General features: G+C 37.2%; 1 protein-coding gene across 2 annotated transcripts in view; it reads left to right on the top strand.

The window, feature by feature from the left end:
* LOC107830076 (glycine--tRNA ligase, chloroplastic/mitochondrial 2) overlaps positions 1-24,117 on the top strand; it is a 32,125-nt gene extending 8,008 nt beyond the window's left edge. The window contains exons 12-36 of one of the 2 annotated variants that reach the window (XM_075238799.1): positions 216-342; positions 1,013-1,096; positions 1,337-1,423; positions 2,599-2,700; positions 2,910-2,973; positions 4,042-4,097; positions 5,655-5,726; positions 7,132-7,214; positions 8,012-8,060; positions 9,889-9,951; positions 10,038-10,127; positions 10,204-10,290; positions 10,872-10,943; positions 11,049-11,107; positions 11,299-11,392; positions 17,719-17,937; positions 19,546-19,640; positions 20,145-20,235; positions 20,310-20,414; positions 20,695-20,733; positions 21,116-21,205; positions 22,487-22,588; positions 23,066-23,147; positions 23,319-23,404; positions 23,737-24,117. In XM_075238799.1, coding sequence (XP_075094900.1) covers positions 216-342; positions 1,013-1,096; positions 1,337-1,423; positions 2,599-2,700; positions 2,910-2,973; positions 4,042-4,097; positions 5,655-5,726; positions 7,132-7,214; positions 8,012-8,060; positions 9,889-9,951; positions 10,038-10,127; positions 10,204-10,290; positions 10,872-10,943; positions 11,049-11,107; positions 11,299-11,392; positions 17,719-17,937; positions 19,546-19,640; positions 20,145-20,235; positions 20,310-20,414; positions 20,695-20,733; positions 21,116-21,205; positions 22,487-22,588; positions 23,066-23,147; positions 23,319-23,404; positions 23,737-23,835 — 2,197 coding nt within the window. In that variant the 3' untranslated portion in view covers positions 23,836-24,117. The remainder of the gene's footprint in view (positions 1-215; positions 343-1,012; positions 1,097-1,336; positions 1,424-2,598; positions 2,701-2,909; positions 2,974-4,041; positions 4,098-5,654; positions 5,727-7,131; positions 7,215-8,011; positions 8,061-9,888; positions 9,952-10,037; positions 10,128-10,203; positions 10,291-10,871; positions 10,944-11,048; positions 11,108-11,298; positions 11,393-17,718; positions 17,938-19,545; positions 19,641-20,144; positions 20,236-20,309; positions 20,415-20,694; positions 20,734-21,115; positions 21,206-22,486; positions 22,589-23,065; positions 23,148-23,318; positions 23,405-23,736) is intronic. The other variant, XM_075238800.1, reaches the window with a different exon arrangement.
* The last annotated feature ends 2,498 nt before the right edge of the window (positions 24,118-26,615 follow it).

Here is a 26,615-nt window from a genome sequence, read left to right as displayed (position 1 = left end):
AGTTCTAAGGGTACTTTTGGTGTGTGTCAAAAGTCTTTCTTTATTTCTTAAACTCCGTGCCCAATCAAACAAAGCCATGTAAAAAGAAATGGAGGGAGTAAATCTTTATTACAAAGAGAAGTCAGAACTACGGTGCCAAATTACTTTACTCTGAAAAAATTGGAAGTTTTCAAATGACACTTTTTCTTTGCCTGATTTTTGCCTCCCCTGTGCAGTTTAGCCCGTCAATGCGCACAGCTTTGGTTGAAGACAAGGGAGTCTCTTGGCTATCCACTGGGTGTTGTTTCTCAGTGTGATCATCTTCTTGTTCAAAGAGAAGTCTCGGAGGAGGCAGCAGGAAAGGTATGTTTTTTCGCTTTAGGCTTCGCTCGGAAACTAGAGAAAGCAAGGATATGTTAAAAAATTGCTTTCTCTTGCTTGGTTTATATAATGAGACAAAGCCCTTTTTTGGCCCCACAATTTTAGTTCAATAAGAAAATAAATTAAAAATCTCTTTCCTTTGTGATGTTTCTAGCAAACCAAACAATGAAAAGAAGCTGATATTCCTTTGCTTTTGTACTCTTTTATTTTCTCTTGTTTTTTTGACCTGTCTCATCCTTTCCCTAGTTTTGAAGCATAAAATCAGTTGGGCCCCTAATTTGCTGTGTGTCTGCCAAAATAGTTGTAGCTTCATCCCGTTTCTTTTATTGTTATTTTCTTCTATTAATTCTTCATGAACTATACTGGTCATCCTTTTCTATTGGGTCTATTTAGGCTTTCCCTTTCCTTCTCATTTTCCCACTTGGCTCTTTGCTCAATAGGATAAACATCTCCACTTTCTCTTAATTTACCTGGGTTGGAATTGAGTACTTTTGTGCATATTTTTTATGGTCTCTTGATGTGATCCAGAATATATTTATGGAACATTTACTTTCGTAACTTGCCAGATTTGCTTTCACATTCTCTTCATAACCTTTATATGTTTCTAAAGGATTATGTAAAATTGCTTGCACACCCTTTTCCGGTCATACAGGTGCCTTTGGAGCCGCAGTTGCTTGTTCTTGAAATTGGAACTGAGGAGTTGCCTCCAAACGATGTATCGAGTGCATGCAAGCAAGTAAATATCTTCTTTTCATGTGATTTTCATTTTGTTACTTGAAAATCTCTATTCCTGAAGTTTATATTGTAAATATGGTAAGCAAAGCGGGAAAAGAGAAACCAGGTCTACATTTTCTCTTGCCTTAATTTGTTGTGATGTCATCTGGTGTGACTTTTCAAGCAATTCAGCTTAGTTGGTCGTATTACTGCTCTGTTAAATCTGTTTTTTTGTTTTTTGTTTTTGTGCTGGTCATTGCAGCTCAAGGATCTGATTGTTCAGTTACTGGACAAACAAAGGTTGCCTCATGGGGAAGTACAAACGCATGGCACCCCACGAAGATTAGTGGTAGGATTTGTCTCATTCTGATTGGCCCCTTTTACATATTCTGTTATTCTGTTTTGCTTTGATAAGCTGTACGAAATGTCTATGAGAAAGGAGCTGGTAGGAAAAGGAGTGCAGTATCTTTTGAACATTTTATCTAGCATTCTCACTAAACTTTTTTGATTGTTCTCAGATCCATGTAACTTAAAAAAGGAAAAGATTGAACCAAGCCCCAATACATGCAACTTCTTGTTGAAACCTTTGCTAAAGCGGTTATATGTTACATGAGTTGTTCAATAAGAATAAAGCCAATATCAAATCCTGTATATGGTACAAGAGTTCTTAAAATAGTACAAAGTCAGTTTCTTCAGGATCTGTTTTTATGGAACGTCTAATATTTTTTAAAGAGTAAGACGAGTTCCAGAAAGTACAAACCCAAGTTCCTTTAAAAAAAAAAAATAGAATGTCTGGATAGGAAAATCCTCGAACTCAGCTGAGCTGGAGTTTCACTCTTTCCTCCCTTAGTTTCTATCTTTACGTGAGCATCATTTCGAACTTCCTCCATATTTATGTATTCCACCTCATCGGACACAGTGTAATTCCTGAGGTCCACAAAATTACATCCTCCTCCTCCTCCTCATCTTCTTTATCTTTTTTTCCTCATTGCCACTTCAATTTTCCCTTCTTAGATGGCTTCATGTTCGTTCTATAGTTGGAAGACGTCGCCGATGTGGCCGGTCTTTGCGACGTTCATTTAGTCCAACTTGGAGCTGACTCAGCTTCGCTTTCCTTGCTCGGTGCCTTGTGTATTCTTGGAACATATTGCCAGTCCATGCTCTCACGGTCTCCTAGTTAATCCATTTTGTCGTAATTCACTGGGTTGATTATGAGTCTCAGTAATTTGATAGTCAATAGTGTCCAAGACCTTCTCGTATTTTTTGGTATAGTTGATGCAAGGGATGCAATGAACCTCACTATGCGTTTCCAACAGTTCCTTGACTGATTTCTTGCTAAATGAATCGGGTTAATAAAAGTAATTACAATGTTTATATCGCTTATGGGTCTTTTCAAATGGCGCCATAGGCTTTGTGCTGACCTTGGAGGATTTATCTTTTCCACGAGTTAACTTAGTTCCTCCAAATTCTCGCTATTCACTGGTTTCTCTTCACCTTATAGATGCTGATAAAGATCATTTGCAGGTTAGCGTTGAGGAGCTATTTTCTAAGCAAGTGGAAAATGAGGTTGAGGTTCGTGGACCTCCTGTTTCAAAAGCTTTTGATAAGGAAGGAAATCCTACCAAGGTGGAGTGAATTGAATTTTGTTTATTCTTTTATTAGTTTATTCCGTATTACAATGTGCCTTAAGAAATATATTGGCATATTTTGCTTGTTTGTTAGACTTTGATTTGATTTTGGACAGAGCTTTAATCAAGTTTCTTATTTCGATGAATGTAAGATCAGTTTGTGTTTGCTAACTCATATTCGATATTATCAACTCATACAACTTTCAGGCTGCTGAAGGTTTTTGTCGCAGAAATGATGTGCCTTTAGACTCCATGTATAGACGAGCTGAAGGTAAGTTACATCAGATGAACATTCTTTCTATGTCAGTGTTTGTTCATGTGAATTCTGGTGTTCATTTAGTCTAACATATGCTATTCATAGAAAATACTTACGCTTAAATGTGGAAAACTACTTAGATTTGTTTTGTGATGTCTGATCTGCTATTTGTTATCTCTGACAACCTGAAAATTACTTACTAAAAAATCTGATAATTTTCTCTGAATTTTCTATTCCATTTTATCTTTTTATTTCAAAGTTTCAATGTCTGGTAAAGGATCTTGTACCTTCAAAAACCTTTGTTACCTTATCAATGTCTTAGCAGATATATGTTAAAATATCTGACAAAAGTATCTGTTATTCGAAGGTTGTCAACACTACAAGCAAATATGTCTTTGAATTTATTCACTTATATTCTCTGACTTGTGTCGGCTTGATCTTAGTGCCCTAAGTGTGTTAACAAAAATCTGCCATTTTGATTGGTGGTAATGCTTTTCTATTATTTTTCCTGTATCTTTTTTCCTTTTCTGATGTCTATGACCTGAAGTTTGGAATTATCATCATTGACCAGAAAAATTGATAGGAGGTGCATCTCCAGTTGACCTCAAGGCTAATTTGATGTTTTTTTCGATCTTATATCGGTCAAAGAGTCATTCACTTTGTAAAAATAAAATTTGTCTATTTAAAAAATACATGAAACCTACTATAAGTTGCAACTTTTTTCCATTTCAGAACGAGGATATATTTCATTATTTTGGTCACATATTGCTCCTTTGACTTGGGAGGTGAAAAAGACAACAATTCTGAGAAAGAATCAACACCTTTTTCTGTCTTTTTTTTTCTCCCCAACTTCCATAGATCTAAAGCTTATTAATGATCCCGATAAGGCCCTTCTAAATATGCCGCTCATGTGGAAATATACATAGCCAGAATCAACTTATGCAGAGCTTGTTAATTTACAAGATTGTCATTGCATTGCTAATATATTAGTGTTTCTGTGTCAATGGCTTACATGTTACTTGTTCGTGTGGCACCATCTATGCTACCAATGTTTGTGTTTTCGATGTTTACCTCTGATTGCAGGGAAAACAGAATATGTCTATGTTCGTTTGGTGGAGCCAGCACGGCTTGCCTTCGAGGTACACAGAGCAAATAAGTGTTTTGTGTATGTTTTCGTCAAAAAGTAAAATTTCCCTCTCAGCAACTAGCTAACTTTAGTAGGGTATATGACCAAGGCTACTGCTACAAATTACAGAGTTAATCATTGTTCCTTGTGATGTTTGGCTATATTTGATAACGATTGTATGAACAGGATAATGGAAATGGGTATATTACCTTTGTTCAAGTCCACGTAAGCGAATTGACTGCAAAATATTTCTGTCGCACATATACACCTAGAAGAGTGTTATTTAGAGTAGCATTTTTTGATGTTCATGATTGGCATCAAGCTCCATCAAAATGGTGTGGCTTCTTTTCTTCTGAAGCTTTCTCCGTCTGTTTGTGTGTCAATCTTGCTTTTTAACCCTTTTGCATAAGCATCCTGCATGCAACCAAAGATATTCTGTTACTCAATTTTCTTCTTTCATTTTGAGTTATCTGAGGATGAGGCTCACCTTCCTAACGACGTTCACTATTATTATAGTTTATGCTGAGGCTTCAAGTGATTTGCAGTAACGCGAGGTCATAGGACTTGGAGAAATACCATTTTGAAATAGCTAGAAATAGAATAAGAGGCTGAAAACACTATGTTCCCGCAAGAAGTAGCTGGTGGGTAGGAAGTGTATAGATATATCATCATATGCTTGTTCATGTTAGTAATTTCTGATGCAGAGGTGTCTCAACTACTACATTTCAAGCACATAATGCTATGGTTCAGGTAGTTTCAGATCTAAAGTTCAAGTTCATCTCAATACATGTGCGATTATTCTAGAGGGAGAGGTAGAGAACATTGAGCAGCTTTTGCACATTACTTAATTGTAAGGGTGGATCAGTCTTAACAATGTACCTGGGTCTACCAATGGAACCACCTATAAGAAACGTGTAGCACATTGTGGCAGTTAGCTGGCCACTGGTTGTCAAGTTCCTGGACAGCTTCTATGAAGAACGATAAGAGAAATGACCACTGTAATTGGAGAGTATGGTAGTACATCTTGACAAAGAGCTATTTGTTCAACTTGGGCTGGCTTTCGTCCAAGGACCCAATCTTATTTCATTTTCTTTTTTCTTTTACTTTTTATAAGTTGAAATATATTTTTAATGATATCGAATGCTGAGTTGGCAAAAAAGGGTAAATATGTGCCAATTTTATAAAGCGAGGGCATGATTGACCCCAACTATTAACGGAGGGTAATGTTAGACCATTTCGCATAGTTGAAGGGCAAAACTGGACCTTCTTCCTATTCATTTTTATCTTTAACTGACACCTGAAAGATTTAACCTTTTTTTTTTTGGGTACTAGTTCAAGTTAAATTTTGCAGTTCCATTTATGCCATCCTCACCAATAGTACATAAAACCTTAAGCCGTTCTGGTGGAAATTATATTTGCTTATTGTGTCCCTGAACAATCTCTTAAAAGTTGCTACGTGTAGTTCTTCTGTTGCTCTGTGTAAATTTATAATTATAACAAGTATGTTTTTATTTTTATTTTTAATTCTTCAGTTTTTCTTAGATCTCATTGTTTGAGTCACTATCGACAGGTTCTGTCTGAAGAGCTACCTGACATAATTTCCAGCATATCATTCCCCAAGTCTATGCGTTGGAACTCTGATGTATGTACTATCACTTTGACTAACCCTTTGTCTTTGCAATATTCGTGAGTCGTGACCATATTTGTGTTTTTCTTTTTCAGTTTGTTTATTATAAAGTGTTTTATTGCCTTTTTTGATCCTTGAAAAATAACGAATATTATGCAACAAACCGGTTTCTATAGCCAGAATAATTTGTCTTCCTGTTAACCTTCCTATCAAGCTTACAGGGTGGCAAGGGAAAAAGATGGCAAGTAGATATTAGGATGTAAAGTTGGGTTGGAACTGAACTTCAATGCCAGAAACACTTTGTTGGCTGTTACTATGACAAATTGAGGTTTCACCAGAAAGAAAGTTTCAAATTCATTTAGCAGCTATCTTGTCCCTGTTGTTGTCAAAAAGAAAAGAAGCCTTTGTTTTCCTTCATAAGAAATTTTCTGATAGAGAAGCAGGATTTACGGAAGAGGAGTAATTCTGCTCAGCCCAAACTAGAGATACACCAGATAGAAGAAATCCTCCAATCATGGGCGGCCAATTATTCATGAAGAAAACCTATCTCTTTACATCACTTGAAAACTTACTCTATCATAGCATATGTTGCTGAAGAAAAAACCAATCTTGGAATATTCAGACGTTTTGCTTTATCCTGATATGCCATACCACACCTAATTAAGCTAATAAGATATTCTGTTCTATTTCTTTGTGTGTGTGTGTGTGTGTGTGTGTGTGTGTGTGTGTGTGTGTGTGTGTTTTCTTCTGGTCTAAATCTCTTATATTAGGATGGATCCATTATCCTTTCCCTTTTAAGGAACTTTCTCCAATATTCAGCACGTATGTGTGTTCGTGTAGATAGAGATCCAATCATGTTTCTTTTCTGATTTTTCATATCCTTTCTTCTTTTTGAATTGAAGATAGAAGTTTGTCATAATCTATTTATCCATGATTTTTTAATGTTAGAAAACATGACTAAGTTATATGTCTTATGCCATTGAAATACAGCAATAGTAACCTGTGATTCTGGAAAAATCTACATAACTTCTGCTTTTCATCGGTTGTCATTTGGAATGCTTCCCGTTCTTCCTCTTTTTCTCTCTCTTTCTTATAACAAAACTACTTTCTATAGTAGTAAAAGAAAGAATAGTACAATCAACCCTGAATTGAGTGATATATTATATGGTGTCCTTTCAACTTTGCTCTTTTATCCTTTTTAGTATTGCAACAAAGTAATCAACTTGGGTTATGTTCAGGGGAGCAAATCTTTTTCATTTTCTGGTGCTATATTTGCTTTGATTGGCATTTTCTTCAAAATGTATTCATAGATTTATCTTCAATTCTTTCTTCACAGCTCCTCACGTGTTTAAATCTTTAATTAGAAAAGAATGTATAAATTCTATATGAATATAACGTGCATTGAGATATTGTAATGTAGGTTGCATTCAGCAGACCCATCCGTTGGATTTTGGCCCTTCATGGAGATGTAGTTCTTCCATTCATTTATGCTGGAGTTGTAAGGCAAGTTTGAGCACCTGCTTGCACTTTTTTTTTTTGGTTCAAAAGAAGAGAAGTTCCATTACTACTTTATTCCAAATGTGCCTAACAGGAGGGTTGAGGTTTCAGTAATTTGTCAACTCTTAAATTATATTGGCATTGATTATCTCCTCCTATTACACCCACCTATCACAAAAGGGAGGGGGGTTGGTGGGGTTGAAAGGAAGCTAATTCTCTGTTTGATGTCCACTGTCAAGAAAGTCACGAGAATTTGTGTCAAGGGACTTCAGTAAAACGTTAAATAGAATGATAAAAGCTCTGTTGTATGTGGTTATTTGAAGGGAAAATGGAAGTTTAGTAGAAGAAACTAGTGAGTGATCTCAGCTTTCTTTCAATATCTGACTATTTTAGGGCAGTGCACTTGCAGGAAAGTTTTTCTTGAAGTTGACTTTGTCATACACTTGATTATCTTGTCTTTCTTCCTGTGAAGCTTCCAGTATAGATGTATCCTGTCTTTCCTTATTTATCTCAGCAGGCTGCAGTTGTTTTAGCTTTGATTTTCATTTTCCAAATTACTTCAGAATGCATCCTGTTGGAGCACCAGATTTGTTAATGAAATTCAAAATCTTGACTTTGTGCCACAGCCCTGGGTAATTCAAAATACACACATTTTTTTCGATGAGTACTTGGACTGCATATATTTTTGTGCATTTATCAGTAGTATTCCTGATTTTATGTGGTCAGTGTTCATTTTTAGTTTTTACTGGTTTTTATGGCTTTTGGTTTGTCTCTTACTACTTTATTTGTTTATTTTCCTACAGTGGAAATATATCTCATGGTCTACGCAATACTCCATCAGCTACAGTTAAGGTCTGTGAACAAAATTGTAGACATTTTGCTGCCGCCTTTCTCACCATTTTTTCATCTTTTTGTTGCATCTGCCTTGTGTGCTTTCTCATTACGATTGAATATCAAGGGAACTAATGCTGTTATATGTTCGGAATATGTCTAGATTCATTGAATTTGAGTATGCGAATATTATACAATATTCCATTGTGGTTTATAAGACATCATAGGATATTATGTCTTGAACATTAGGAAGTTACATAACTTATTAGGAAAGGAATCCTTCTTGTACATTGTTGATACCCAATTTAATACAACTGCTCTTTACTTTTTTCTCTATTTTCACGTGGTTTTAGAACCATAACGATCTTGTGTTTTTTCTTGAGAAAGTTAGAACCATTACCTTTTTGTTAAAGGCATAAGCAGCTTTTGCCTTCGGCTGTCGGCCTTACACCACCTGCCTAGATAGAGTTTTTCGTTCTTTTCATAATTTTACTAGTCTCGTCTCTTCTGGTGGTCGGTTCAGTGTCACAGCTCTTTTTGTTTCTTCCATAATATTTGACATTTTAGAATGTCTTTAGTGTTTGAATATTGTGTATAGGCCAGCTTTTAAGTAAATTGGAAATACTCCTAAAGAAATTCCTATTTTCATAGCAGATGGAGCAAGAAAGCCTCTTTTGGTGTGTTGGGAGGCGGTTAACATCCTTAAGGAGATGGTGAGGCCTTGAGGTGAAATATCTTAGAGTCATTGATAAGGCCCTATCAGGAAAGTGGCTATGAAAATTTGAGGTTGAGAGGCATGCTTGTTGGGGGGAGGTGATAGTGAAAAATGTCACACTTCCATTTGGGAGGTCGTAGAATTCTGAAGGCTGGTTGAAATGCTTTATAAAACACAGTATAATACAGGTTAGCCAGGACAAGTAGGCGTGGGGACGGGAGCGTGGACTATTCATAGTTAAGGCGTATTACTGTAAGCTTTTTATTAGTGAGGAGTCTGGCTTCTCACCCATCAGTTGGATCCCTAGGGTTCCAAAAAGATATGCTTTTTAACATGGTTGACATCGAGGGGGAGTGGTCCAATCAGTTGAAATTTTGATACTCTCTAACTCTCTCTGTCTATCTATACATCCGGTCCGCTCTTCTATCTCCTTTAAAAAAAAGGATGGAGCAAACAAAACATATTTTAAGTCTTTAATCCGTGTGTAAAACCTAGAACAAAGTTACATGTGCAAGAGGGGGTTAGGGAATGCTATACTTGGCCTCATCGGTTATGCAAGAGTTTCGTACGGGGTTTAATGGTTTTGGACTACGCCATTTCTTGCCTTAAGGTTTTGGGTTGGATGTTTAGATTTTCTCACATGGTATTAGAGCCAAACCCATCCCTATTCTCGGTTTACCCAACATTGGGCTCCCATGTTATGTTGTCCTCGTACTAGATCCTGGATGTACAGGGGAGGAAGGGTGAAGTCCCACATTGGTTGAGGGAATGTGATGTTGTATCCCTAGATGGTCTTGGACGATCCTTATCTCATGAGTTATCTTTTGAGGTGAGTTAAGCCCAAGACTCACTTTCTTAATAGCGAGATTTTTCCCACTGTTAATACTTTATGTTACCATCAAGAAGAAATATTTACCAACATAGAGACTAATTACTTATCATGTCTTTCGTAGCCTAAAAGACTTCTATATATGTTGTTAAAAATCAATTCAATTCAAGTTCTTTTTTTCTTTTTCTCTATTTTAAATATTTTAGTGAGATTCATAGCTTCACTTTCTTAGGAGAATTACTATACTACTTCCTTTACCCTTGGAAGCAAAATCACTGATGGATTCTCTCAACAAAATACTACAGATTTTGGATGCAGAAACCTATGCACATTTAATTCAGGATGCTGGGATTCTTGTTGATGTCAAGGTAATTCAAGTTTTTTATAAACTTCCATTGTACTTCCTATGCTTGTTGATGATTTTTCTGGATATTCAACCTTTATCAAATATCAGCAACGCAAGAAGACAATTATGGAGCACTCAAATGATTTAGCGAAAAGTGTACATGGCCATATTGTAATGAAAAGTGATTTGCTTGATGAGGTAACAGGTGAAGTTTCAGACTTGTCCTATTCAATTGTCAGAAGAATAGTATTTAAGCATTTTCCTGGATGCTTAGGTCGTAAATCTTGTTGAGGCACCACTACCTGTACTTGGCAAATTTGATGACTCCTTCTTAGAGCTTCCAAAGGAGCTTCTTATAATGGTAAACTCGAGTACTCTCTGGAACTTTAAATTGTTTTGTCCTTTTCGTCATTTTGTGATATTATTAGGGTTGTGCAGAAAATACTAATGCCTCTGGTGATGGGAATAAGAATTTTGAAATTCTACTTAAGGACAATCCCTTTTAACCCATCTCTCTCTCTGGATCAGAAATTTAGATGCTACAGTTCTGGGAAGATTATGTAATATTTCTGCTAGCGTGGGCTGAATACTATAAGCTTTTCTTTAGGATTAAACACTATATGTGTCAACAGTCCTTTCTTTGACCAAAATAATATCATTTCCCTACTTCTCTTTCTTTCATTTGGATATCCAAAAACCAATAGCTTAATTCATATATAACTGCTTACCGGTTGCAGTGCAGGGAAGAATACATGGTTCCATGCATATCTGTTATCATCTCCTACCTAGTAAATTGAGGTGATGGTAACTGTCGAGCATGTGTTGACTGCGGGTCATTGGGGGGGTGCTGGTTTAAGAATGACATTCTGTGTTTGTCATTTTCCTTGCTATTGCATATCGCTATTTTTGAGTATTTCTGGAGCTCTTATTCGCGTATTGCAGGTGATGCAGAAGCATCAAAGATACTTCGCCATGACAGATGAGGACGGGAAACTGTTGCCGTACTTCATCACGGTGAGAAATCCTCACTATCTTGTATCTGTGGAAAACAGTGGCATGCTTAGCTGAATGTGAGATGTTAATTTGTGTCTGTAACTTGATATGGATTTGATCTTTCAGGTTGCAAATGGATCAATTGATGACAAGGTAGTCAGAAAAGGAAATGAAGCTGTGCTGAGGTTACTATCCTTTAGTTTGGCTCTTTTCCTGAACATTCCCTAAGTTTTGATCTAGGTGCTACATGCAGGAGTCGAAGCAGGCTCAAATAAGATACTTGCACTTTTTATGATTTCACTTTGATCCTGTATCAGCTTTCTTTATGATAACTGGTATGTGCTTAAAGATATGAACTGCATACGCATCTGTGCAGAGCTCGATTTGAAGATGCAAAATTTTTCTACGAGATGGACACAAGTAGAAAATTTTCTGAATTTCGTCCTCAACTGAAAGGGATTCTTTTCCATGTAAGTCTTAGATTTCCATCTTACACTTTTCGTTTTTTAGATAATTGCAGCTTTTGTTGGCCTCTCTGATCAGGGAATTCTTATTTATTGTTAAATTTAGATACAAGGTTTAGTATTGAATTCTTTATTCTGTGAAAAGGAAGTCTTATAGAATTGTCTGTAATTTATCAAATCTTAAATTAGTCCTTTTGATGGACATACCAGCACTTTCTTGGTGCAATTAATGAATCTCACTTATTAAATGAATATACATATGAAACTATAATCTCATATCGTATATCTGACTAGTGCTTCGAACAATTTTTTTTTTTTTGAAAGGGTAACATTTGTATATAAATAATAAGATTACACAGAAACTGTGGAATCATCCATAATTACAAGGTGAAGCATAGGAGAAGCTCTCCGAATCCTTTTTCTTCTCATAAGAATTCTCATACATCAAAAATAGATTCATGTTTTTCTAAGTATTCTCCTTTACACCAAAAGTAAAAAAGAACTGAACAATTCATTTTCATCTTTTGGACATTGCTGGATCTATCTTCAAAGCATCTCGGTTTCTTTCTTTCCAAATTGCCCACCAGATGCAAGTAGGGACAATTTTCCATCTCTCTATGACTGGAAAGGTTGCCTTCTATGTTCAAGCTAGAACTTCAAGAATTCTTCTTGGCATAACCCACAAGAATCTCCTCAAGTTGATGAACATCCTCCATAATTGTGAAGTCACCCTACAGTGCAAAAAAAGATGACTGATTGTCTCTGCCTCGTCTCCACACAAGTAGCATCTAGAACAAAGTTGGTATCCTCTCTTGGCCAAGTTATCCTGGGTTAGGACTGCCTCCTTTGCCAATAGCCATGTAAAGCAGGCCACTTTATAAGGAGTTTTAACCTTCCAAATCAATTTCCATGGCCAACAACCAACTTGATTATTTGAAATATTGAATTCCTTATATGCTGCTTTGACTGAGAACTTTCCTTTGCTATTCCCTTGCCATGTCACACCATCTTCAGCATTGGAGGTCCCTTTGAAGTGTTCCAAGATCTTGTAGACCTCTGAAATCTGATCAATCTCCCAATCATACAGTAATCTCCTGAAGGTAAGACTCCAACCCTGGTTTGACCACACATCTCCTATTGTTGCTTCTTGCTGTTGATTTAGTAAATATATGTCTGGAAAAAGTTGTTTCAGTGAAGCCTGGCCTAGCCAATTGTCCTCCCAGAAAGATACTTTCCTACCATTTCCAACTTTGAAGCTTGACTTGTTAACGAGCTTAGGCCACAAGTTTCTAATAGACTTCTACAAACTGACCCCATAGGGGCTTCTCACATGCTTGGTTGTCCATTTTCTTTCCATACCATACTTTTGTTTGACTACCTCTTTCCATAGGGATTGTTCTTCTGAAGAAAATCTCCATAACCACTTCATCAACACTCTGATTCTGAATCTTCAAATTCTTAATTCCCAACCCCCCCTTCCTTCTTGTTACAAGTAAGGGAATTCCATCTGACCAGGTGAATTTTCTTCTTAATCACTGTTTTCTTCCCATAAGAAATTTCTTCTCAAGGCATCTATTCTATTCACCACATTCACTGGGATTGGGAATAAAGACATCATATATGTAGGCATAGCATCAAGTACTGAGTTAATCAAGATTAATCTTCCTCCCATAGACAGGTATTGGCTCTTCCAGTTAGCTAGCTTCTTCTCACATTTCTCTAAGACCCCATTCCATATCCCTTTTGACTTGCTTTTAGCCCCCAAAGGCATCCCCAAATATACTGTAGATAATGATCCAATTTTTCCTCCAAGGATTTCAGCCAAATTTTGAATCTCTGTCACCTCATGAACTGGATAAATAAAGCTTTTATTCCAGTTAATATGCAAACCAGATATGGCCTCAAACAAAATAAAAATGATCCTTAGCATTAGCAAATGTTCTTTATCAGCTTCACAGAACACAAGGGTGTCATCTGCATATTGCAAATGAGAAATCTCCAATTGATTACCTGCCTTGGAGTTTACCCTGAATCCCCTTATCCAATTGTGTGTTTGAGCCGTCTTCAACATATTATTCAAGCCTTCCATCGCAATGATGAATAAAAAAAGGAGATAGGGGGTCACCCTGCCTTAGGCCCCTTTGCGAAGGAAAGAAACTAGCTGGTGTTCCATTAATTAGAATTGAGAATCTTACTGTGCTGATGCAAAACTTAATCCAATGAACCCACCTACCACCAAAACCCAACTTCCTCATAGTGTCAAGTAGAAAGTTCCAATTCAAATGATCATAAGCCTTTTCAATGTCCAATTTGCATAAGATGCCAGGCTTCTTGCTTAATATCCTTGCATCCACGCATTCATTGGCAATTAAAATGGCATCCATTATTTGCCTACCTTTAATGAAAGCCATCTGTTGAACATCCACCAGCTTATTCACTACTTTCTTAAGTCTCTATGTCAATAACTTGGAGATGATTTTGTAGATGCTACCTATCAAGCTGATAGGCCTGAAGTCTTTCAGTTCCTTGGCTCCCACCTTCTTTGAATCAATGCCACAAAGGTGGCATTGGAACTCTTTTCAAAAATACCCTGGTCATAGAAGTTTTGAATTGCAGCTATTACTTCCTCGTTCACCACTTCCCAGCAGTGAATGAAGAAGGCCATTTAGTCTCCATCAGGTCCGGGGCTTTATCCCCTGCACATGCCTTCACACTATCCCAAATTTCTTAAATACCAAAAGGACTTTGGAGCAATTGATTGTCTTCTGGAGTAAGCATAGGATAGTTCCTAAGATTACCTTGTGATCTCCAAACCTCTTCTTCAGAATATAACTTTTGATAGAAAGTACCAATCTCTTTCTTGATATCACCAGGATTCTGTATCAACTCCCCCTGTACTACCAGCTGCTCAATATGGTTATATCTCCTATATGAATTGGCGGTTCTGTGGAAAATTTTTGTGTTCTTATCCTCTTGCTTCAACCACAAGGCTCTGGATCTTTGCCTCCAGGCCACCTCGTCATGCTTTGCGATGTCTTCAAACTCCATAGCTAGGGCAGTTTTTGCATAAATTTCCACTTCATTCAGAGGCCTCTGGTCATGAATCTCCTCCAATTGTGCAAGCTGGTTAAGGACACTTGTTTTCTGCAACTCCAGATTTCCTTGTAAAGTTTTGCTCCATTCTTTAAGTTTTCCCTTCAAGGCTTTGAGCTTGAAAGCCAAAATAAAGTCAGGACTTCCTTCCCAACTAAAGGAATTCCGCCAATCTCTAACTCTATCTGTAAATCCATCTGTTTGCAACCACCAATTTTCAAACTTAAAGTAAGATTTGACTGGATCCCAGTTGCCACATTGAAGCATCAGTGGTGAGTGGTCTGAAGTTATTCTATGAGGTATTGATTGTTTGATGTTTCTGAATCATTCATTCCAGTCAACAGATACTAGAAATCTGTCCAGCCTAGCAGCTATATTATGATTGTAACTTTTTCTCCATGTGTAGTTGCCTCCTTCTAACTGCATATCTACTAGATCCATATCTTCAATAAAATCAGTGAAATCCTTCATCCCTCTTGTAATTCTGTTGCAGTTTTTCTTTTCTGATGGAAATCTCACAGTATTAAAATCTCCACAAACCACCCATGGTCCATCAAATAAACCCCTGGCCCCTGCCAATTCCCACCACACTTCTTCCCTGTCTCTTCTGTCATTCGGTGCATACACACTAGATAAGTGCCAAATAAGTTCTTGGGATTTACCAGAAAACTTACATGTGATAGTATGAGACCCTAAGCTGCTAATTTCCCCATCCCATACTCTTTTGTCCCACAGAACAACTATACCCCCTCTAGTCCCACTAGCTTCTAATTGTGCAAAATTCCCCCACTTATTGGCCCATAACTCTTTAACAATCTCCCTGATATCCCCTTCTAACTTGGATTCTTGAAAGCAAAAAACATCTCCTTTCCAGCTGTTCATCATACTTCTTATAAGAACTCTCTTCCTTTGACGATTTAACCCCCTAACATTCCATGATAAAATGTTTACCTTCATTGATCTCTTATGACGATACATCCCCCCTTACTTCTAGTTCCATTACTCCTGAAATTACTCCCAATTTCCAGCCCCTTTAACTCTTTGAAGCCCATTCTTTTTGGAGTCTCCATCTCCTGTAGTTCTGATTTCCCTTTGTTCTCTTGTCTTTTGTTGTCGATTTTTGAAAAGAGCTCCAAAGCTTCTCTTTCACAGCCTTGAAAGTTGACACCAAATTCCTTGCTAAGTCTAATTATATTCTGATGAACCCAGATAGTTGCATCAAATTCCGGATCCTTCTCTTCCTCTAAACTTTGAAGGTTTAGAGGTATTGCTTCTTCAATTGCCCATCCAACAGCTTTCTCCATTTCTTTTGCTTGCATGTGTGTGCTGTAGGTTTCCAGTAGTTCATCTTGTATACCTCTGTCTTCGAATAGAGTCATAGCATTGAGCTCTTCAATTGGGTTCTGCTGATCTTACTTCTTTCCTTCCTGTTCTTTTCTGTTGTCTCCCTCTGAAGACTTCTATGCCTGATGGGATTTGTATGATCGTATCTATTCCTCGATTATTTGCCTTTATCTCTTCACTAAAAGGATCGGGCCTGGGCCCTGATTTGGGTTCAGGATTATGGCCCCTAAAAGAGATCTCCTCCGATACACATTGGGCCAAAATATCTGGGCCCAATGTCCTCTTAATAACCTGTTGTTCCCTATCCAGATTTGGAGTTAAAACTTGTGCCCCTTTCTCACGTGAGCTGTCACGTGTGGATTTCCAAATCACATTACATGAAAATTATGAGCATCCCACGTGCCCTGTCATGTCAGAAATACATTGAGCCCCTCCCTTGGTACTTTGAGTAGCCTCTTTTATCCGAAGGTCCGATTGCCTCCCTCCTCCGTCTTCTTCGATACTGATACGTACTGGAGCTTCACACCAAATCTGGATCTCCGATATTAAACCTTCAAACTCCACCTTCACCGCTTTAGGAACTGCTTTAGGAACTGAACTGCCATCACCTTTAACTTTTATTCTCGCCCATTTTAGGTGGTTTTTCAGTTCTGTTTCTTCTTCAGTTTGAATCCACCCACCACAAAAATCCCCAACTTTTTTGAAAACATTATGGGACCACAGCTGAAGAGGAAGCCCTACAAGTCTGATCCACACATGATTTATCTTCTTTTCTCTTGGAACAGAGCACACCTTCGGAGACCATCATTGAAGGTTAATTTTATGCTTTTTCCAACTCCAGTCTCCTCTCAGAACGTCGTCAACCACTAATTTAGAAGAAAATTCAAAAAGCAATCGATTGTAGCCCATCTCATAGATGTTGGTGCCGTGAGCCTGCTTCCAGTTGCTGCTAACCCAACGGCAAATTTCCGAAAAGGCAGGGATATCGGAAATTTCTTCTGGCAAGCTACCCACCAAGCTCCTGCTTAGGAGATCATTCTGCATAATGTTGGAATCTCCAGGAATACTTATGATATCACCTTTCGTCTGGATCGTAGCTTCATTCATCTCTCTGGAGGACCATTTATATCTTCTGGTAGTATCCGAGTACAAAAGACCTTTCTCTGTAATTCTGGGTGCATTTATAACAGTTTGTCTGACTTTGTAATTAATGAATCTTTCAATCTTCAAGGCAATATCCAGCCATCCAGTATTAAATGCTCTCTCCGGGATAATAATGACTGATCTCCTTCTCCCTTGAACACTGATTATAGTTATGTAGCGACCATACTTGTTATAATTTCTTGCACAGAAAAACTCAGAAAACTGATCATGAAATTTCCATCTTTTTACGTGTTTCCCTTTAATTTTCGAAGCTTCCTTCAAGATCTCGCAAAGCCACGCCATCGTCTTCCTGCTGAAAGTGGTTCTTCTGATAAGATTTCTGCCGCGCTCCGTCCATTCATACCATTCCTCAGCTCTGGACTCACTTCTGATGATTTCATATGACTTAAAACTCACTGCAAAATAAATGATATTGGCACCCATCTCTATTGAGATAGTAATCTTAAACTTATATTGGTAAGGAACTGGTTAAATCCGGCCACAACACCGGAATTCTCCCCTGCAAAAGTGGTTGGAACGAAAAGAAAGACTAAGAAGATTTAGTCTTGGGAAATGTGCCTGGGAGCATTCCTTCATAACATTCTTAATATTTTATGAATTTCAAACAATTTTGTTATGAGACCATAGTCCCACATGGTATATCTGGCTAGTGATTGAAGCAAATATGTTGATTCTTAGCCCTTAATTTCTGTTGATCTAGTTTTTGCAAAATGATAATGTTGTCTATGCAGGAGAAGCTAGGAACTATGTTAGATAAAATGTCACGAGTTCAGAATTTGGTTAGTGAAGTTGGATTGTCTCTTGGAATTAGTGAAGACAAACTCAAAGTCATCCAAGATGCGGCCTCATTAGCCATGGCAGATCTTGCAACCGCAGTTGTTACAGAGTTTACCTCTCTCTCAGGGACAATGGGGCGCCACTATGCACTTAGAGATGGCTATTCAGAGGAGGTAGTTAGAACCACATTTTTATGGATATTTTTGTGGCAAGTTTAGACTTCAATTTTCGATTAATCCTAGTTTTTGTGTTTTTGATTATCTTCTAATAGTATTTGCTAATTGATCATATACATATGTGTGTTTATTCTAAATGTACATTACCTTATGTCTGGTCTGTGGTTTAATCGTTATATTAGCACCACTGCAAAAGAAGCGTCTTCCAAAGCACTGAGGAAATGAGGCTAGCCTGATCTTTGTTTCTTTTAACATGCGTGGTTCTCTTGGATTTTAGCCTTCACTAAGATCAAATTCCGATGGAATCAATGTTTAATTCATGTTTTAGCAGCAATAATCAACATCAGAAGAGGTTTATTTCAAAGAGAGAAAGTTTTTTAGCAAATATGTTGAGAGGGTTCTAGTGTTGTCAAAGGCTCATTTAAAGCGCACTTAGGCCTTGAAGCTCAGGAAAGCTCAGGGAGGCGGCGATTCGCCTCGCTTAAGCTGCACTTCGATGTAGTGAAGTAACTAAGGCGTGCACTTCACTGCCCATAAGTTCTATCTTGAATCGAACAATACTAAATAACACATAAAATAGGCAAATAAGCGTACTTGTTTTTAAGGAAAACATTATGAATGAATTTATTACTTTTTCTTGAATTACATATATATTTTTATCTTTTTTCCTTTGTTGTGCCTTTTTTTGTACTAAAGCCCACACTTAAATCTCGCTTTGCGCTTAAAGCTCCAGTAGAACTGTAGCGCTTTTTAGAGCTTTTCGCCTTTGACAACGCTTGAGGGTTCATTGTTCTATCCTTTTATTTTGAATAAGAGAAGAATTTCTTTTAATATGGACAAAGAGTCCAGAGAAGAGGACCAGGTATCCGCAGGCTAGAAAAAATAAATTAAGGGCAATACATAGATGCGTCTTTCTCCATTGGCTTAATATGTTTGCATTCATGTGTATGCACTCCTGTAATGGCATAGTGATGTCAGTTTCATGAGGCAAAGGCAATCCAATATGGATTTTTTTTCACAGAGAGTTGCGGTCTACTTTGTCAAGTCACATGTTACAGGCTTGATGCACAACATTGCTGAGCGATTTTTGAATAGATTGCTTAATTACTATTTTATAACATTATCATGTAATTAAGTCCCAATGATATACTTGGCTGAGGCAAAGCTTCATTATTTCAAAGAATTGCCTGCTATTTAACTTTGTATGTATATTCTTCACTTTGATTAAGAATGTAGATTCACACTTTATTGATTTATTTCATTATTTTGGTGTTACATTGATTCTCTCTTTTGATTATAAAAATGTAGATTCACACTTTTGTGAAAGCCCCCGGGGCTTTGGTCTAGTGGTAAGAGGGCAACACGTGATGTGTGGGTTAGGCGCACGTCACTGGTCCGAACTCTACCGAGACAAAAGCCTGATATTTAAGTGGAAAAGGGTAGTGGGGTGGACCCATTATCCACCGAGTTCTGAACCGTGTGCCCCTGTCCTTCCGGAATTTCTCAGTTATAAAAAAGCGAACTTTTGTTATTTATTTCATTGTTTTGGTGTTATTTTCATTTTCGTTAACTACATTAAAAGATTCGCTGTCATGTGCTTTACAGATTGCAGAGGCATTGTTTGAGATCTCACTTCCACGATTTTCTGGAGATATGCTCCCAAAAACTGAAGTTGGGGCCGTTTTAGCAATTACTGACAGGTATGACTAACGTTTTTCACCTTTCAGTTTAAGTTTTCTAGATGGTCATTAGGATTATGAAAAAGTATGGTTCATGTCACTGCGTGTCATATGAATTGCTTCTAGCGTTCTAAACAAAATATGGGACATCTTTTTTATTGCAAATATTTTTCCTGTTGCTTGAGATCAGTGTAGAATGATTCGTATCTGAGATGTTGCACGTGTTTTGCATTAACCTGAGGGAGAAATGCATCGAAAAGTGTAGTGTACTTGCAATCTTCTTCTGATTGGTAGTCTGTAATCTACTAACCTGCTTGCCTCAATTTGGTTATTCTTTGAAATTAGCTACCACTGATATTGCATGCAAGGTTGTTTTTATATTGCAATACTTCTACATGCTTTAACTCCAATGCACTTAATATCCTAGCGACACTATGATAGATGTCTTTCCCTGAATCTCATTCTCTTGATTGTGCAGTTTCCAATTTTTATTTCGTCTCTCATATAGTGCTATCTCTACTGCAGGCTGGATAGCCTTGTTGGCTTATTTGCTGCTGGCTGTCAGCCAAGCTCAAGTAATGATCCATTTGGCCTGCGAAGGATCTCATATGGTCTTGTATGTCTTAATCTTTGAAAAGCTTTGGTCATTTAAAATACTGTAAAATAATGGTTGCGTTTGTTTTATTGCAGGTGCAACTCTTGGTTGAAAGTAACAGAAATATAGACTTAAGACAGGCTTTAGAGCTTGCTGCTGCAGTACAGCCCATTGAAGTAGATGTCAGGACAATCAATGATGTAAAATTGCACCCTATTCGTTTATTAGTTTGGAGAATTGCAGCAGTAGCCCTACTTGGTTCTGTTGAAATAAAGGAAAAATTCACTAGCCCTATTTGGTCCTGTATGCTAGAAAATTAAATAAGCTATATACTAGTAGTACTAAGTTAATCCTGGTAAACTTTAATGATAAATTGGAAAGTTTTCGTCCTTTATACGATGCATGTGGTCCTTTGCTTATTCTCACAAAGTCAGGAGTCATAATCTGACAAGATACATCTTTTTCTTTTTTCCATTTAAGGTACAACAATTTGTAACACGAAGACTAGAGCAATTTCTGGTATGTCTCATTTTCATGAACACCTATTATTCTGCTGTTGTTATTTGTTTTTGTAGTTTTCTTTTCTTTTTCTTTTCACAGTTAGTAGTCCTTCTAAATATGTCCCTGTTTTCTCTGGAGCTGGATTTAGCTTTGCCTCTAGGGTTCCAGATCTTTATCATCTTAGCACGTGAACTAGTTCTAGGTTTCTTTTTGTCCAGTATTTGAACATCGTGGGATAATTTTGATCTCTTCAGTGATCCTTTTTATCAATTATCCATGTGAAGAAGAGTATGATCATTTCCTTATTGACAGTCTTGAGACCTTTCCATTCCATTACTTATCCATGTGAAAAAGACCATTCTTTATTTCCTTATTGACATGTTCTGCTTTTCAATTACAGATGGACAAAGGTATAAGCCCTGAAGTCGTAAGGTCTGTTCTTTCCGAGCGTGCAAGTCGACCTTGTTTGGCAACTAAATCGGTGTACAAGGTAACTACCTTTCTTTTACTTTAATTGTGCACTCACTTATTTGTTTTATGCTTTGCTGATACTTTTGGCCTCTTTCATATCTTAAGAGGCAACATTTCTTCTATTACATATGGCAATTTGAAAAATTTCTATTTATGTTTATCAACAAAAGTCAGAATATCCTATATCCATAAGGTGCAAGGAGTTCTTCTCTTCTCCATTCAATCCGTTATACATTGTGGAAGAGACAATTAAGTAAATAAAATGTGCTCTCTCTAACAGCTTAAGCTTTTAGATGAGATGGTCACACACTTCAACATAACTGCTTGATGGCAGTTATGTTGTAAATGCCATAATGGGTTTTCTTTCTCTTCAAAGCTCCTTATTGCTCTCAGTCCATGTAGTCCACATAACTGCTTGATGGCAGTGTCCTTTTGAAAGATTGGACGCGTTAGAGATACATCTGAACGTTCAGGAGTTTGATGTTTCCATGATGCATCTGCAATATGATATTTCTGCACTAGATGTTCAACTGTTGTCTCCTTCCAAACACCCCTAACCTCCCCCTGGGCTGCCCTCCACAATCCGAAAAAATTAAGGCTTTCTAATTTTATATGAACTTACTCTTTCGTACTACTCCCCAATTGCACCATAGTTCGACTATGAAAGCAAAGTTTGTAATTTTGAACATGTTCTATTGTACCGAACATGTTCATTAGGATTCTGTCACTAATTATTCGGAAAATCTAATCACGATAATAATGTTTTGTGTATTTTTGAATTACTCTTGTTTAATTATCAATTCTTTAATTTATCTAAAAGAATTTATGCATATGTGCAATTTGGACCTCAATATGTTGTGTTTAAGTCATTGATTTCTACATAAGGTGGCAAGATGATATCTTGAGTAGTTTCATATCCAGGACCTTGGACAAAGACGCATCAGAATGCCACATAAATTGGGAGGATGATGTATTCTTTTTAACCCTCTTTTCGTAAATTTTCCTGTATGTACTCATAGTCAAAGTTACCTCTTCAGCTGTATTTGAATATCATGTAATTGAAATATAAAGTATAACTCTTTATCAAGAAATATAAAATATAACCCAGGAACTCTGAGCTTTAATTCTTCAAAATGTGGCCAAGTGTTGGAAATTTTTTCATTGCAGTTAAACATGTACTTTGTCTTCGTTTCGTGTTGAATATAAAGTGTACAATTGGCTCTGATTGGAGCAATGAGTGAGTTAGAAAAGTATTGTGATGTTTTAAACTGTAATTGATATTCATTGCCATCATACATAGATGGAGTCCTTGTCCAAAGGAGAGCTTTTGCCTAAGGTTGTTGAAGCATATTCTCGTCCAACAAGAATTGTTCGTGGGAAGGATGCAAATGTTGATGCGGAGGTGAATCTTATTCTATGCTCAACAAATTTCCTTGTATAGTTTAATTGCTATTATACTCCATTATACGAGTTTTGGAACATACTCTCTTTCCATTCCATTGATTTTCCTGTATAGAATTACTATGCATGTCAATTGCACCTGTAATGAAATGCTGTTCCTTACACCAAAGGCATTTATTGAGGTGTTATGTAGGACAGTAGAAGCTTTTCTCTATGGCACAACTATAAATAATTTGTTTCTGATCTTCTCCGCTGACTAGTTAATACAATTGTTAATATTGTCAAGCTCCATGGTCATCTGACGATGTGTAGCGTTGGACTCCCTTTTTAGTCAAGATTCAAGAATCATGACTCTTCTATTCATACTGGTGATTAGTTGGTAGAATAGTGAGAAGTCTGCAACATCAATGGTTTAGTTGGCTGATTATTAGCGTTGTTTGTTCTTATCAAGTAAAACATATTCTCATTGTAAATTCAGGTGGATGATCAAGCTTTCGAAACAAATGAAGAAAAAGCTTTGTGGAGCACTTTCTTGTCACTAAGAAGTAAAACTCATCCAGGTATTGCCTCCCTTCCAGATGAATAGCATTTCCTAATATATTCAAACAAATATAGCTGCCTGTTATCCTGATTGATTACACTGTAAATACATTCAACGTTTAGCTAGTTGATTGAGTTTTTACCAACATATTTTGCAATTGAAGCATGTATGTATGACTGTTCATATACAGAAATGGAAATTGATGATTTTGTTGAAGCATCGTCAGAGCTTATAGAACCGCTGGAGGATTTTTTCAACAAGGTCTTTGTAATGGTGGTAGGTTCCTCTGATTTCTTTTTACTTCTTAGATTTGAAAAACTTAAATAGTTCTGAAGCATTAACCAATTTTTATAAGCATTGGATAGAGTAGTATCATGTTTGCTTTGCTTAGTTTATTCTTTTCAGCTTCCTATTGGAGGGCTTCCTGGCTTGGTGCATGTACCCATCTGCTTATCTTTGTTAACATAACTCCTCTCTCAATCTAAAAAAGTGCAGTTTGTCCTATAATGCATCTCAATCTAATTGAAGCATAATCTGCCGGTGCAACTATAGTGCATAGCTGTGCCTCCCTAATTCTTCATATTAATTGTTCTGTATGCATCTTGCAGAAGGACGAACGGATCAGGACAAACCGGCTTGCTATGCTGAAGAAAATAGCAGATTTGCCAAGGGGAATAGTAGATTTCTCAGTTTTACCGGGATTTTGAAGTGTGTGCAGTGTCCACTTTGGTTATGTCATACTATCATCTGAGGCAACAAAGAAAAAACAACTATCGAATAGTAAACCGAGTTATTTTTTTCGCGGAGGCAGCTAGGAAAAGGCATACGACCACAGCAGAGAAACTAGAAAATAAACTCTTACGCAAATCTTGTAACAATGTCACAGTTTTGCATATTTTGACTGTTTTACAATGTAACAAGTGAACAATAAACTCGCCTGTATGTTCATTTTGCCCGAGGAATATATCATTTGTTTCTACTGATCGAAAGATCATTTGCGTGTTCTTTTTCCAGATCTAGACGGACTTCTTTGCTTGGCAGACATCTATTTTACGTTTGGCACGTTTACTGTTCAATTTTTTTGCCCCTTGTAATTTCTGCATTTGCTGTCACTTTGACTATTTTGGCTGATCACAATGACTCTTCACTTCAGTATAACCCTGGCATGTGGGCCGGTCCAGTACCGGGATCGGCCCATATGGTTAGTGGGCCTAAACGGTCCTAACCGTTTAAGACAGGGACCGGGGGAGGGGGGCCTGGCAAGTGGGCCGGTCCTTTGCGCGAGACCGGGATCAGTCCGGTCCTAGCGGGCCTAAACGGTCCCAACGGCTCTAATTTATTTTTAAAAAAGAAATTTTGAACTTGCTGAATCACAACCAGAGGTAGACGAAGCTTACAAAGAAATGCTAGCTGAACTTGCGGAGGATGCTGCTTCGCCCGGAAGCGGTGATGACCAAACTTCTTTTCCGCCACCACCAACGGAAATTCCTCCGGACCTTGAAGGATTTATGAAATTTGTAAGAAATACCATGTAACTTGTATGAACAAAAATTAATATGTAACTTGTATTTTGGCACATCTTGATTAGTTTCTTTTTCTTCTCAATGGTGGTATTAACACCTTGTTGTGCTCATTCCATAGGGGGAGGAAGACTAAGAAAGATATTGCCATATTTTTTTTAATATTATAGTTAATTATAACGTATTGCTTTGAATATTTCTTTACAATATTTTTGTCTTTAAATTTGAATTAAAAAATTTAGGTCACAATTCTATAATATAATTTACAAGGAATTGCCTTAGATATTTTTATTACCATTTTTTTCTCTAACTTCTATAAAAATATTTTTAAAAATAGAAAGTATCTGTTGGGCCCACTTAGCCCAGTCCCGGGCCGGTTCCAACAAAATGCCCGCAAAGCCCGGGCCCACATAGGCCAGTTTAAGTTGGGATCGGGCCCACTTAGGACCAGCCCACAAATCCCACTTAGGACCGGGCCTGACCCACATGCCAGCCTTACTTTGAATATCTCTTTACAATATTTTTATCTTTAAATTTGAATTAAAAAATTTAGGTCACAATTCTATAATATAATTTACAAGGAATTGCCTTAGATATTTTTATTACCATTTTTTTTCTCTAACTTCTATAAAAATATTTTTAAAAATAGAAAGTATCCGTTGGGCTCGCTTAGCCCGGGACCGGCCTGCTTAGCCCGGGACCATTAGTTCGTGGGCCCGGTCCCGGGTCGATTCCAACAAAAACCCGCAAAGCCCGAGCCCACATAGGCACGTTTAAGTTGGGGCCAGGCCCACTTAGGATCGGGCCTGGCCCACGAAGTCCACTTAGGACCGGACCCGACCCGGCCCACATGCCAACCTTACTTCAGTAAGTCTAGGTCTTGCAGTTGTCTATACTCTTAATATCCAGGTCTATAATATTCAAAAAATATAATAGGAACCTTACAAATTGCAAAGGTTAGAATGTTTCAAATATTATCAATTTTTCAAAAAATGAAACGTAGGATTTCTCAAAATAGTGTTGGATGATACTATTTTATTAGAAACTTAGTTAGACTATTAACCAATATACTTGGTCTAGTTTCTAGTTAAATTCTCATACATTAGTCAAGATGAATATGGATCCCTCTCTTATATGCTCTTCCCCCTTTTAGTCTCAAAGTTATAAAGTCAAAATTGAAAGAGGTGGAAGAGAGTTTGTCACTTAAGATCAGTTCAAACTCGGCCTTATCCTCTCTTCTATCCTATTTCCACCAGAAAAGGGAAATAGTTGTTTTCTTCTCATATTAGATCGGTCTTTCTTTAAAAAAAATATTTTGTAATAAAAAAAAAAAACTGGGGGGGGGGGGGGGGGGGCGTTGATATTTTATGTCTAATCGCTAAAGTACATCAATTGGTACAACTTCACTCAAAACAACCACAAAGTTATGCTCCACCTCCACGTTCTGCCTCAAATATGATGGTCCTATTGCCTGTACCCTAAGGCAAACATACAGATCTTGACCTATGATAAGTTTTTATCAAGCATTTGAGACCCATTAATTTACATACTTTACGTGTCGTAGGTGTTCCCGAATTATCTTAGTTGTGCGTGCCTACTTATTTCATTTAAAAAAAACATGGATGATGTCACATGAAACGTGTAACTTTGCATCATGCATGATATCCATATAGTACTTTCTTCATTTAATTTTACTGAATTTTGGGTTAATTGTGTAACATTTGAAACACGTAATACGAATGGTGGAAAACTAACCTATGTTAAGTTAAACTGTTAAGGAAAAATTTCACCATCTTGGAGAAGCCAACCATATTTTGTCTCCAATAGGCACATTTTGAATACAGTTGAGGTGTTTGATAGGTAATAGCCTCTGTTAAAGTGTTTAAATGGAATTTTATGATAACTTTAAGGTCCGTCTATTTATTTGGCCTTTAGAGATATTTCAACAACCAAGTAAGGATATTTTC

Source organism: Nicotiana tabacum, chromosome 19, assembly GCF_000715075.1.
Source record: "Nicotiana tabacum cultivar K326 chromosome 19, ASM71507v2, whole genome shotgun sequence".
In the NCBI taxonomy this organism is placed as follows: Eukaryota; Viridiplantae; Streptophyta; class Magnoliopsida; order Solanales; family Solanaceae; genus Nicotiana; species Nicotiana tabacum.
The sequence above is the reverse complement of the archived record's forward strand: the minus strand, read 5'-3'. Positions and strand labels throughout refer to the sequence as shown.